Source organism: Pungitius pungitius, chromosome 14, assembly GCF_949316345.1.
Source record: "Pungitius pungitius chromosome 14, fPunPun2.1, whole genome shotgun sequence".
Lineage (NCBI taxonomy): Eukaryota > Metazoa > Chordata > Actinopteri > Perciformes > Gasterosteidae > Pungitius > Pungitius pungitius.
This window is the reverse complement of record NC_084913.1, coordinates 14,482,744-14,496,371: the sequence shown is the minus strand read 5'-3', so window position 1 is coordinate 14,496,371 and position 13,628 is coordinate 14,482,744. Positions and strand designations below refer to the sequence as shown.

At 45.2% G+C, this 13,628-nt stretch overlaps 2 protein-coding genes across 3 annotated transcripts; one reads left to right on the top strand and one right to left on the bottom strand.

The window, feature by feature from the left end:
• The first annotated feature begins 5,595 nt into the window (after positions 1-5,595).
• On the top strand, positions 5,596-10,561 carry bend3 (BEN domain containing 3). The gene is made up of 4 exons (XM_037486562.2): positions 5,596-6,380; positions 7,194-7,248; positions 7,561-7,739; positions 7,844-10,561. The coding sequence occupies exons 2-4, from the start codon at positions 7,197-7,199 to the stop codon at positions 10,037-10,039; spliced, it is 2,427 nt and encodes an 808-aa protein (XP_037342459.2). The 5' UTR covers positions 5,596-6,380; positions 7,194-7,196; the 3' UTR covers positions 10,040-10,561.
• A 233-nt stretch (positions 10,562-10,794) lies between these two features.
• On the bottom strand, positions 10,795-13,282 carry mtres1 (mitochondrial transcription rescue factor 1). Of its 2 annotated transcripts, none has more exons than XM_037486564.2 (4): positions 13,192-13,282; positions 11,691-12,153; positions 11,321-11,393; positions 10,795-11,218 (listed from the first exon to the last, which is right to left on the bottom strand). In XM_037486564.2, exons 2-4 carry the CDS (start codon positions 12,131-12,133, stop codon positions 11,036-11,038), a joined length of 699 nt encoding a protein of 232 aa, XP_037342461.2. In that variant the 5' UTR covers positions 12,134-12,153; positions 13,192-13,282; the 3' UTR covers positions 10,795-11,035. The 2 variants fall into 2 exon arrangements, with proteins under 2 accessions (XP_037342461.2, XP_037342463.1); XM_037486566.2 differs by having other exon boundaries at positions 13,176-13,278.
• Between the last annotated feature and the right edge of the window lie 346 nt (positions 13,283-13,628).

Below are 13,628 nucleotides of genomic sequence, written 5' to 3'. Positions count from 1 at the left end.
CTCGCTCGCTGCTGCACACCTCCGACGGGGCACAAGCCGTAGCTGCTGGTCGTGGTGGGGGTTTGCCAAACCGAAAAGAGCGGCTCCAATCCGGTCGTAAAGGTGTCCCAAAGTCATGTTCTACCAGGTGTGTGCTGCTACTGATAAGCACAGCTGCAACAACAACAAAAAAGTAGGTACAACAGGGTTTGGCGTGATATCCACTCCACAGGAGGGAGAGAGGCGGCATGGATCAGGACCAATGTCATCTATGTTTCCTTATTACGTCCGTCCCCATTCCTGTGTACGTGATCCAAGTTGACCCCTGGGCGGGGAAAGGTCACGTAGTCTCTCCCCTTGGCCCAGCCAGTGAGCGCATTGAAGCTCCGCCAAGCAGTAATTATTAATGAAGAGACCTGAGCAAATGGACAGGAAATGCAGAGGTATTGATCGAGCCAGCTGCCCTGCTCCAAGCCGCACAGGCTGGCGCCAGCCTTGTGGCCTGTGGTTCCCGAGGCTGCTGTTTGCCAGAGGGGGGGCAGAGGCAGCAGCCAAGGTGTGAAACCAGGCCACCGCTGGCAGCTGTCTGTCACATCCAGGCCACACCTGAAGGACAGAGCGCAGGAGACGAGAAACTGAGCTGACAGAGAGGATTCGGTGTAGCCGTAGAGAGCCGCAGCGTCAGAACATGTTAGCTAGCTAGCTAGCTAGCTAACATGTTCTGGGGTTACGCTGACATGTTTTTACCCCTCATGATAATACAAATATGATGTTTATCCATGCTAGCAATTTGGCTGTAGGGTCCACCACTTTGGTCTCATGAGCATTACAAAGAGACGTGTTTTATGCAACATTTACGGTCCCCAGAGTTGGTGTAGCTGTGCTCTCTGTTTAGTGCTAATTAGCATATGTTTGATGCTAAGGTATTGAGCACAGTAAAACTGTATAGTATCTCTCAGCCTTGTTCATCTGATGGATCTTTAGATTAAACTTTACATTTTAAGTTGCATCAGGGAAGGCTAATTTTACTGCCTTCCTCCGTGTAAAAAAATTATTTGTGGCTTGAAACTTGACAAGAATTCATTCATTACATTACATGTCATTTAGCTGACGCTTTTATCCAAAGCGACTTACAATAAGTGCATTTCCACATAGATATACAAACTCAGAAGAACAAGTAACAAGAAAGTACAATTTTCATCAAAAGAAAGTACAATTTTCATTACTTCATTCAATGATACCTTGCTCATATTCACTTTTATTTTTAAAAAGACTCAGACAAAAGTTGTTTAAACGTAAGTGATTATAAACTGATTAGACACTTTGTCAAAAGAAATATATATATATATATATATATATATATATATATATATATATATATATATAAAAGAAATGCGGCAAAGCAGCAGTAATGGAGGAACTGGCTGAGGTTGAAAGGAGATGTGTAATATTCAGAGGTTTGGAATAGGGGGGATGATGTGCTAAAGGGCAAAAAAGGGTTGTGGAGTGAACCATTTCTAAAACAAACTCCTGTCTGTTGCCGAGTTGTCCGTCCACTTCCTCTGCTGTTTTGGTTTTCCGCTGCCTGGGTACAAGCGAGGTACAGCATGTGCCAGGGAAAGCCTCCGGGTCTTCATGAAATATTTATCCTCGCCGTGAGGAGACATGAGGAAAGTTCCATGCAAAGTTAAAAGGACCAAACAAGGAAGGAGGCTGGTGCACTGCCAGAATGACAAATATAGTTAAGAAAGAGAACTTTTTTTGAAAGGGGCGACGTCTGGCCTAAGCAATGACACCAAGGATCCCAGTAGGAAACAACCAGCCGCTGCAGAAGTGGATTTGATGGGACAACTTATTTCATTGTTATTTTCAACTTCAAGAGGAAAGCCCAGTTCTTCAAGCTAAATGTTTAATAGTATAACCGATATTGTAGCCTTTTTTTTTGCCTGACAACATTGCTACTGCCAGCTGCTCCGTAACCTCAATGAAGAGCAGGCGGAGGAAGGAGACGGGTTCCTCAGGTCCTGCACCGCAGCAAGCTGACTCACTGTGTGCTCACAGTTCCCAGTTTGAGATTCTTGGGCATCACGAAAGCCAGAGGTGGCGAGAATGAGTTTACACGCAAAACATGAGGCGGACAAAAGCGGCCTCAGTGCGCCTCGGCCCAGACGATGAGTCGTGTAATTACAGCAGGGTCCAGTGGAGAGAGTGGGTCAGCACGGATTCCATTACACACACAGACACACACACACACACGGCTGTGGAGGCCGGAGACGGAAGGACCATCAGTTTGTGAGTTTAACATGAGGATGTGGTGTTCTTAAGAATTGCACTCAATTGTGGAAAAGTAGGCCGCTGACTTCTTAACCTTTAAACACCATTTCCATGATTTTCACTAGAATAATAAATCTTACTGGCCCTTTTGAGTCAAGTTCAGCTGATCCATATTTTTGGGGGATATTTTCAAACAACCCTTTGCTTCTAACGAGTAACGGTTACAAAGGCTGTACATTTCATTCTATCAGGAATGCTACAAAGCGGAAACAGAGCATTATATTTCTTTAAAAATATATATATTTCCTTTCAAAAAATGTTCTTCATAAACTCGAAATGGGACAACTTTCTCATAAAGCACGCTTCTTCATGTTTCTGAATAACAAACACTACAGGTGCTGGTAATATAATTTGAATATCATCAAAAAGTTGATTTTAATTCCATTAAAAAGTGAAACTTGCCTATTATATTAATATATTAGACATAGAGTGATAAATTTCAAATGTTTATTTCTTTTAATTTTGATGATTAAAACTGACAACTAAGGAAAATGCCAAATTCTCTATCTCAGAAAGTTAAAATATTGTGAAAAGGTTAAATATTGAAGACACCTGGGGCCATACTCTAATCAGCTAATTAACTCAAAACGCCCATAAAGGCCTTTAAATGGTCTCTCACTCTAGGACTGTAGGCTACACAATCATGGGGAAGACTGCTGACTCGACAGTTGTCCAAAAGACGACCATTGACACCTTGCACAAAGAGGGCAAGACACAAAAGGTCATTGCAAAAGAGGCTGGCTGTTCCCAGAGCGTTAATAGAAAGCCGAAGGGAAGGAGAAGATGTGGTATACGCAGCTATATACCAGGGGGTTTTAGAGCACTTCATGCTGCTAACCAACTTTATGGAGATGCAGATGTAATTTTCCAACAGGACTTAGCACCTGCACACCGTACCAAAGCAACCAGTAGCTGGTTTAAGGACCATGGTATCCCTGTTCTTAATTGGCCAGCAAACTCTCCCCATAGAAAGAAAATGTATGGGTCAGAGCAACCTGGGCTCTCATAACACCTGAGCACTGCCAACTAAGGATTGAGTGCTATACGTGCTCATACTTTTCATGTTCATACTTTTCAGTTGGCCAAGATTTCTAAAAATCCTTTCTTTGTATTGTCTTAAGTAATATTCTGATTTTCTGAGATACTGAATCTAGGGTTTTCCTTAGTTGTCAGTTTTAATCATCACAATTAAAAGAAATAAACATTTGAAATGTCAGTCTGTGTGTAATGACTTAATATAATAGACACGTTTCATATTTGGAATGGAAGTGAAATAAAGTTAGTGTTAGTGAAATAAATCAACTTTTTGATAATATTCCAATTATATGACCAGCACCTGTATAGTGCGCTCTTTATTGTCCAACTCATGGTCTCCTCGACAAAAAGACTCGATAGAAAATGTGATGTCACAAAAAAAATTGCAAATCGAGCAAGAGCACATTGAGAGGACTCTACAAAACGGATCAATCTACAGGTTGGAAAGGTTTGCCTCAAGGTCTGGGTGTAGAAAGGCAGACTAGGGGTGAATCATTTGGGGTATTTACTGATCTGTACGTACATTATATCATGTATATCAACCACAAACCTATTTATAAAAGAACAACAGACCTCATGAAGAGGAACCTGCTTATTCAATAACTTGTTAGCTGGGGTTGAGTAGTTGTCATTACAGTCGGAAACAAGCTGTCACCCCCTTTGACGCTCTTGAATGAGCACAGCTGTAGTTTGGTTGCTGGTTTCATAATTTATTATCTCTTGCTCAATCACTAAAACAAATGTGCCCATGCTTTTTGTTGGTTTTGTAGTGTACTTTGGCCAGGAAGGAAGCATCTGGTCCACAACAGATGACATGACTAGCTGCTGTACTGTCAGTTTCCCTTATAATCTTGGCACTGCGATGCTTCCTTTTTTTCTAAATAGGTTCAGTTGGCTCATTACTGCACATTTGATTTGGATATGGGGGTCAGGGTTTGCCAAAATTTAAGAGCAGCTGCAAACCAGTAGTGAAAAAAACGGTTTTTCTACCATGTATGTAGCTTTGCTGATAAGAAAAACAGATCCAAAAAAACTAAACTTTGGCATAACATTTTCTTTACAGCTCGATAAATTGTATGAATTAGTAATGTTGTCATCGACGATGCCAAAAACTTGATTTTGGAAAGAAATGTTACAAGTAATCCCCCCCTAGTGCATGCTGGGATCGATCTCCTGTGACGCGATCTAGAACACACCTGTATATATCAAATGAGCGCACATTCAGAGGCACCATTCGTCTTCCCGTGAATGGCCTCTCAGTAAACACCTGCTAATGTCATCACACAGCTGACGGTAATGGACGACACGACGGCTGATTGGCCTGCCTCGACGCAGACGAGCATATTGGCCAAAAACGACACTTTAACGAGCTCTTCCCGGCGTTAAGTGCCGCGCGCCAGCCCCCTCGTCGCAGGCACGTCGCAAGGCCGAACCCTGGGAGCCGCGCTCCCCTCTCCTCTGCCCCCTCACCCCCCCCTCACGAGTCGCCCCATTGGCTCCCGGATCAGGCTGCCATGGAGACGGCTCATTAGTCGCATAATGAGAACCTCACTTCGTCTCGTTAGATCCTCTACGTGTCTCCGCGCGGACGGGGGGGGCAGGACGTCGGGTCCTGGCGTGCGCGCGGAGTGACCCGCGATTAAGTCAAGGCACGGTGACGTGTAACAGTCCCTGCTCAATAACTAGTTGACCGTAGCACCGTAGCACCGTTGACCAGAGGAAACCAGTTCACGAGGTCAAGTAACCAGCACTGCAAAGCTGCTGACCCCGCCCCCTCCCCCACGCGCCAATCAAATTCCCCCTGATTAGCAACAATACGGTGCAGCCCCACAGGATTGCCTTCTCTTAATCATCTTTGTGCCGAGTTGCTTCCAGCTGCCACCAGCTCCAAGTTAATACATTTGAAAGAAAGACTAGTTGTTTCCACTTAATATTTCAGTCTGATTATTGAATTCGTGGTGCAAATACAAACACATGTGGTATAACAAAATTAGATATTGTTCGTCTTAGATATATCATGCAGATCATTACCACAAATCATGAATAAATGGGTAGGATTCAGCCCCCTGCTATATTTGATGATATGCATTGAAAAAAGTCGGATAGCAACTTTCCATTATGTAGGAGAAGGGAGTGGTTTGCGTCGTTATCCATAAAATTACCTTCCTAATAGATTCATATTTTGTCTAATCAATTGTATTTATTGTCTGTTGCTCCACTCCTGGTTTAGACGCAGCCCAGAGGCCCCATGGTGACAGACAGTAGGGTACCACACTGCTGTTGTTGCAGTCTCTTTCCACTTGAGGGCGATGTTTGCCCACCCAACGCGAGTTGTGTCGTTCAAAATGTACAAAGATATTGAATGCACCAAGAGGTGTCACTCCCATCCTACTTCTATTTTTGCTTTACTAAATTACTTTTATTACCACCGATTTTTTTTAATGCAATCGAATATTACATTTAAATAGAGCGTGCACAGACAAAGTGCCCATTTGGTGAAGCATATATTATGAGTGTACTGATTTATATATTATATCGTTATTACAGTTGCAATATAATGTAAGCATCACTTTAGTTACATCTTTGGCTACGGAACGAATTATTTTTTTGTATCATGTGAGCGGTTGTATTTACTGTATAATAAAATAGTAATGCGAAAAATAAAACTGCATATATGCAGCGAAGCTAAAATGTGTCAACTTCAGGTAATCACTTTTTTTAAAGCGCATAACTATTGTCATAATACACGAATACGACTTTAACGTCACCATTATTTGTTTCATAAAAACTTTTTGTTTATTTTTATTTTCCTTTATCTTACACAGCTGTGCGGAAGTGACACAGCAGGCGCGCGCCTTGGTCGCGTCACGCGAGAAAGCACAGAAGCCGAGCGAGGAAAAAAAAAAGAGATATTTATTTATATATTTCTATCAACAAGACTAACAGTTACCTGCAAATAGAGCACGGAGCTGGCCCGCAGACATGCCCGAGGCGTCGCTAGCAGTCCGGGAGGATTGCATGGACTCGTGAAGGTGAGCTCTAACCGCCGGGCACGCGCCTTTACCGTTAATTTCACTCGAGTTATAGCAGGAGGAAGGGGGGGGGGGGCACTGGTCCACGCAAACATTGCCGCGTCATTAAAATTGACATAAATGACGTAAAACGCTGCGCTGCTGCATCGACGGTCGTTGTAATGACCCGCCGGGGAAGCAGTTGCGGATCCGTGCGGATCCTTTTTGGTTCACGGGTTCACGGGCGAAGGAATGAGGAAGTAGCTGCTTAACAGCGCCTGTGTGTGCGGTGGAGCACACGCACGGGGGGGGGGGGGGGGACTCTCACGCACTCATGACAGTTTTCCTCTCCGTTGAAGAAGGCGAGTTGGCCCCGTCGGGCTGACGGGCCTCTCGTAGCGGCACCAGACCCGCTCCCACATGGTCATAGCTGAGCTATAAGCAGGGGTTTCTAGAAGGTGCATTAAAGCCTCGCGTGAGGCGTGTTGTGGAAATGTGTATCACACGAGGCTGGGGTTAAGTTAACCATGGTGTTCAATGTCCGCTCGTGGGCTTTTCTCAATGAAGCATTTGGTGAATTGTGGTCTTTTGATGCAACAGCTCACATACTAAAGGTTATGAAGCATTACATATTAAGAAAGACTTGAGGTATACATTCACTTTTGAGAAGGTGGAACTGACAAACTTTTGCTTAGAGAAATAAATTGATCTAATTTGTTGTCAGTTTCTTTTCTGTGAAATGATTTGTCTGCTGTAACGTCATGTATGTTGACTTGCTAATGGCGTATAGAACACTTTTTAGTGACTTTGTATGTCTGTGGTCTACCCTTCTAGGCTATGAATTCCTCTGAGCATGGAGAAGTTTCAGAAGAAGCAATGCTTGAGAAAGGTATCTACTACAACATCTATGCACCGCAACCTTACAACTTCTCACCAACTTGCTTCTTGATGACAAAAAAGATTTGTGTTGGAGTATATCAGAGTTATACTTAATTCTTTCAAAAAGGAACTGCCATAAAGCTTAAAAAACCCAGTAAAATTCAGACAACAGTATTTTCAGACAATTTACATAATGATGCTATTCTCAATAGATATTTCTTTTGTAATGGAACAACAATCACACATTTCTATTTCCCAGTATTTATGAATGTAAATCAGACAAATGCTTTAAAGAAGGAAGCGTTAATGTAATTATTTGCAGAACACAACCACGGCCAGGACGTCAAGGAGGAGCCAGAAGACTTTGCTGTTTGCGTGCCACCTGAAGGACCCCGAGGAGGCCCTCCCGGAGCCACCGAGGCTGCTGAACAGTCCTCTGTGGGGACGGGCCCTTTCACAAACCAGTCCTCCAGCAGCAAGAGACCCCGACTCTCTGGCGAGGTGAGCTGACCTCACAGCGTACAACACAGACTGCGTGCATATCCAACATGTTGCATAGATGAAGTTGTCTCATACGGTCTCTGACTGTGATTTGGTCCGTCTAGATGAGGCAGAGCTTAGTGGAGGAGAGCAGCAGACACAAGCCTCTTTGCCTCACCACAAGCGGGGAGCGGAGGAATTACGTCCAGCAGAAACCCAGGGTCTCCCACAGGAAGCCTCTCTTCAGCATCTCCCACAGGATCTCGGAGAAGAGGAACACGCCAAGCGTGGAGCAGCAGGCTGGGCACGATGCCGCCAATCAGCTCGATTACGCCCGCATCCTCTCCTCCAACGGCCCGCCGGAGAGCCTCCCCGCCTCAGACGCCTCAGGCCAGGCCCCGACAACGGACACCAGCCTTTATCCGCTGATTGAGAAAATGTTTCTCATCCTCAATACCCTCAATTCAAGCATGACCCAACTGCACAGCAAAGTGGACTTGTTAACCCTCGAGGTCATGCGGATAAAGAAGCAGATCAAGCCCGCCGAGATGGTGACGGAGTTCCAGCCGCCCCCCGAATATCTGCTAGCAAGTGACGAACTGAAGCAGCTGATGGAGCAGACATCGAGCGCCGGGGAGCTCGGGTGCCGGCTGCTGGTGCACCTCTTCCCAGAGCTGTTCAAGGCCAGGGACTGCTCCCATGAATGCATGGCGAGCAAGAGGACGCTGGAGTCCCTCCATCTGCAGCTGATCCGCAACTACGTCGAAGTGTGCTACCCTTTGGTCAAGAACAGCAGCGTCTGGCAGGAGGAGTGCCTCCTTCAGATCAATGACTTGTTCAATCGCTTCTGGGCACAAAGGGACATGGAAAGTGCTCGGCTGCTAAGGAAGCAGACGATCACAGGCGCCTTGATAAAGGCGGAGCATCCTCAGACCTACCGGTTCATCAACGAGGAGGGCCGGGAGGAGCACGTCCCTTTCGATAACCAGCAGAGCAGCGAGGCTTCCTCGGACCTTGCGTTCAACACGCTGGACGAGTTCTCCTCACCTGAGGATTTTGTCGTTTTTCTCATGCACCGTCTCTTCCCGGAGGTTTTTGAAGAAGGAAAAATGCCAGAAGGCTACGGCCGATTCAGTAGTGTGGGGCAGCTAATTCTGGACTCGGACAAGATGGAAATCATAAGGAAGTACATGGAGGCCAATTTTCCGGATGTGCCTGAAGACAGCTGGCTTCAGGTGTGCATTCAGCACATGGAGGATGCTCTGGAGGGTCCTCACAGTAACGGCAACGGGAGCGACCCTGACAATATCAACGACGAGGGTTACGACCTTGGCAGCCCCCCCGAGGATGTCTCGATCATTAAGGCTCGAGAAGCAGGAGATAACGAAAGGCCCGGTCGCAAGGCCAAAAAGTCGCTGCTTCCGCCGGTGGATTTTGACAATCTCGAGGTTCCTCCTCCGGATTTCTCTATTCCCCAGCAGTACCTCTTGTCCAGGGAGCAGCTGAAGAGCAACTATGAATGTAGCCTGTCCATCGGGAACTTCGCCTCTCGACTGCTGGTGCTCATGTTCCCCGAGCTCTTCACCCTTGAGAACGCGCGAAAGCAGTACAACTGCAGCGGCTCGCTCGGGAAAAAGCAGCTCGACCCCGTTCGCGTGAACCTCATCCGCCACTACGTGCAGCTGGTCTACTCCCGGGCCAAGAACGACCGAGTGTGGATGTTGGAATTCGTGGGCAAGCTCGACGAGAGGTGCAGGAGGCGCGACACGGAGCAGAGGAGGTCCTATCTGCAGCAGCGCAAGGTGTACGGTCAAGAGTCCGAGCAGGACTTTCTCTGCCACCTGAACCAGCTCAATCCGGACGGCCTGAGGGAGGATCTGGACGCTCCCTCTTTGCCCCCTGAGAAAAGCAGCAAGGACTTCTGTAAGATCCCCCTGGACGAGCTGACTGTGTCCACGCCAGACTTCCCAGTGCCCCTCGTCTACCTCCTCGCAGACTCCGAGGTGCGAGAAATCGTCCAGCAGAGTCTCTCCGTCGGCAACTTTGCCGCCCGCCTGCTGGTGCGCCTCTTCCCCGAGCTCTTCACTCAGGAGAACCTGCGGCTGCAGTACAACCATTCGGGGGCGTGCAACAAGAAGCAGCTGGACCCGGTCCGCCTGCGGCTGATCCGCCACTACGTGGAAGCCGTGTATCCTGTGGATAAGATGGAGGAGGTGTGGCATTACGAGTGCGTGCCGAGCATCGACGAGCGCTGCCGGCGCCCCAACCGCAAGAAGTGCGACATCCTGAAGAAGGCCAAGAGGTCGAGCGCTGTGTCCTAGTTACAGTAGCATTCAGTTATGCAACACCTGGTTGGAAAAAATAAAATAATATTGCACAGTATATAAGCTGAAACCGCTTTGTTGAACCTTTTTCAAACTGTTCTATGTAGGATGAAGCCAAGCTGTTCGGAGTTTCTTCAATACTATTCTTAGTCCTCTTTAACCTTGTGACTACAGCAGTAGATGTTTTAGTTTGTGTAGTCTTATTATTGTTGGATAAAACTGCTTCTATTTATAAGCCCAAATGGTCATAGCTCTTCTAACCAACTGTTGATAAATGTTGTAGCCTTAAACGATGACAGTAGCTAATAGCGTAGGCCACATATTTGCCCTATGGATAGAAATGGATCACAATGATGTGATGCGTTTCCTTTGCAGTTACCGATGTAGCATTGTGCCACCACTGTTTTAATAACAATGTGCTTATGTTAAGCATTCTTATAGAAATTTATATTATGACGATTTAACGTGACAATGGATCATGATAACCGATTTCTAATAAAACCACAGTTATAAATGTGACACATGGTCGGGCTGTTTTACGTTATCACACTCAAGCCATGAATGGGACCCTTTACAACCAGCTCAGTACATGACGCTTCTCATGCTTACCATCATACATTGGCGATAACCGTATGAAATGAGGATTCAAGGAAAAAATAAAGGCAGTAGCAAAACATACTGTTAAGTAATCTGATGTGAGAAAAGGTCATGTGATATTTCTTAGACGACTCATAAAGACTATGACCTCAAAATGTCCAAGAGCACCTTTATTGGGGGACTCACACAGTACCACGGGGAAAAGGCAAACACTCTAAATCTTTCTCCCGACCAGCTGCGTAATGTCTACAACCACTGAGAACTACAAACGCCACAATCTATGAGAGATCCAACTTTTTGGAGACCATTCAAACTCGTTGGCTCGCATTCAATTCTTCAGCTTCCGTCGCCTTCGCTGGCCGATGATTTCCCAGTCAACAACGTCCTACTCCAAGTTCATGTCTTAATGGCCTCCTCTTTGGAAAGCTCTATACTTTTCCAGCGTCTTATGGCGACCTTGTGCTTTTCTGTTGTACTGGATTCGCCCAAATCCCTCTGGAGGACAACCCTCATCAGAGTGATAGTGTTTGTTTCCCGGTTCTCCGACAGCACCAGGTCCAAGGTGTCCCCGGCTTTCACCTGAATAGGGAACGGAGTAGAAGTAATGAGAAACGAGGTACACAGGTGGATGAAGCCTACGGTTTGCCAGGCGCGTGAAACCCGTGATCCAACACCCCTCACCGCTTTGCTTTTCTTGAGGAGTTTCTGTCCGTTCAGCCTGAGCTTGTTGCTGTAGAAGGCGTCCTCAATTTTACTGCGTTAAGAGAAGAGGAAAAGTGTTTTAAAGAAGTGCATTTGAACATGTTCATGCAACAAATCTCACCCAAATCCCATCAGTTCTTCCCACAGGCGACAGAAACACTACTGGTCGCACACCATGAGAAACTGATTAAAGTAAAAAATGTTGTAGTATTACTGACTGATATGTTTGCTTAGAGAAACTCTGATTGCGGATACATCCACATAGCTCTTGTTTATTTACAATAGTGCAGCTATAAAGAAAATAAATGGCATTCAAAGCCGTGAAGACAGCCAACAGGAAGTGACTCACTTGCGTGCCATGTCCAGGCCAGCTCTCATTATGACATCATAACGAAAGGACTGCACATATTTTTCCATGTCTTTATATTCCTTTGGTAGATTCGGGTCCTCACCCACCTCATCTTCATAATCACTTTCCTCAGAGTCATTTTTATCATCATCTTCTTCTTCCTCCTCCTCCTCCTTCTCTGCCATCCTTGCGGCATCTTTCTTCTTGTTGCTTTTAAACCTCAGATGGTGGACGGACCAACCTCTGACAGCGTCTCTGCCGCGGAGAGCTGGCCTGTGACAGCCGAGCGCGGGGATAGCGGCGCAGCCCCACAGCTGGCGTGTGTGGATGGTCCTGGGACACCATTCGGTCTGCCTCAGTCCATATCCAGCAGCCAGCAGGTGGCGGGGGTTCAACTGTCCTAGCTGCCTCATGGCGAGCGCCTGCACCACCAAACTCTGCATGTTGGCACTCAACCCAGTCACTAGAGAGAACAGGAGCGATTAGGAAGCATTGTGTTAACAATCTAATCTCGGTTGTGAAAAATGTATAAAGATAAATCTGTAAGATTCATCAAGGTATCAACAACATCTATTAACAGACTGAATTCACTTTAATATATCATATTTTTTAAATGGATCATCAGGAGTCAATTGTTAACCACCTCTTAAATAACTGATCAAGTGTTGTTCATTAAGCTTGTGAAGAATATTTTTAACTGGGTTATTTTGATTATAAATTTTACTACTCATCGTAACAATCGTGTCATAAACTAGAAACAACATTGTTTGCTATCGACCAAAGCACCTTTGTAAAGAGTCAGGTATGTAGGTATGAAAATATAGCTTCAAAATGAAATACTTATTTTGTTTGTAGCCTTGATGTGCCACGCTTCCGTTGACAGTATATTTTAAATGCAAGACTGTTCTAAGACTATTCTATTGAAATAACATTTCAGCTTAACTGTATTTCAAATGCTTTTTGAAATGTTCACACTGCACTGTTGGCATGAATTGTATTGCTTCGATTACATTCTTATTCCCTCTGTGTATTTTTATCCTTTATATTATCGTAGTTGTTGCACCTACCAAAAATAATTTCGTTATTAATGAAAACCAACAGAAATCTATTTCTTATTCTTCCCGGAAGTGTTTGTTTGTTTTCGCCTGAAACGTAACGTGCCTGACACGAGCCGAAAACTAACATGTATGGAAGGGAGTCATTTTTCAGATCAGAAATATTCATTTTGTCCTTGAATATTAGTCCCTGTCCGCGCATTAAATGATGTCATGATTTTCCAGGCTGAAATAGTAAGAATCCAAGCAAAGCCTCAGCTAGCTAACAAGCTAAGCAGCTTTAACATTACTTTTCTTCATTAAGCGCGTGGACTCATTTTTTCAGGCCACGTGTTACGCACCACGGGCCTGCCAGCCAGTAAACGGCACCGTCCGTTTTCCTTTTATTTGCCAAATACTAAATGTTTAGTTGTTAACACTCAATACGTACTCGGTAGTCCACTCACCGATGGAATAACCTTTTATAGCTGGTGACAGCAGTTCATGGGCTCTTCTTCGTGGGTTGCTTGTCTTGAAGCCCCGTTGATGTGCTGCCACCTACCGACCGACTGATGATGGAGCACCAGCCAGCCCTAGTAGGGTTTGTTTATGTGTTTGTGCAAAACAGTCGAAATGCTCATCGATGAGATCAAAGTTCACAAGTGAGTGTAAAGTCACACATTGTGAGTGTAACTACTGTCTTAATCCATTTCACTGTGATGAATGGTTTTTATAAAATATCAATAATAATTTATTTGAATCACCAGTGAATGCTTTGTTGGAAGAGTTTTTGGAAGACGATCTTTAACCATTTTCTTTCCATGTTGTTGGGATACAACTCATCGGAAAGCAAAATCATCATGGACGAGTGTAGAGTGAATATCTGTGTAGCTCTAACTATGGA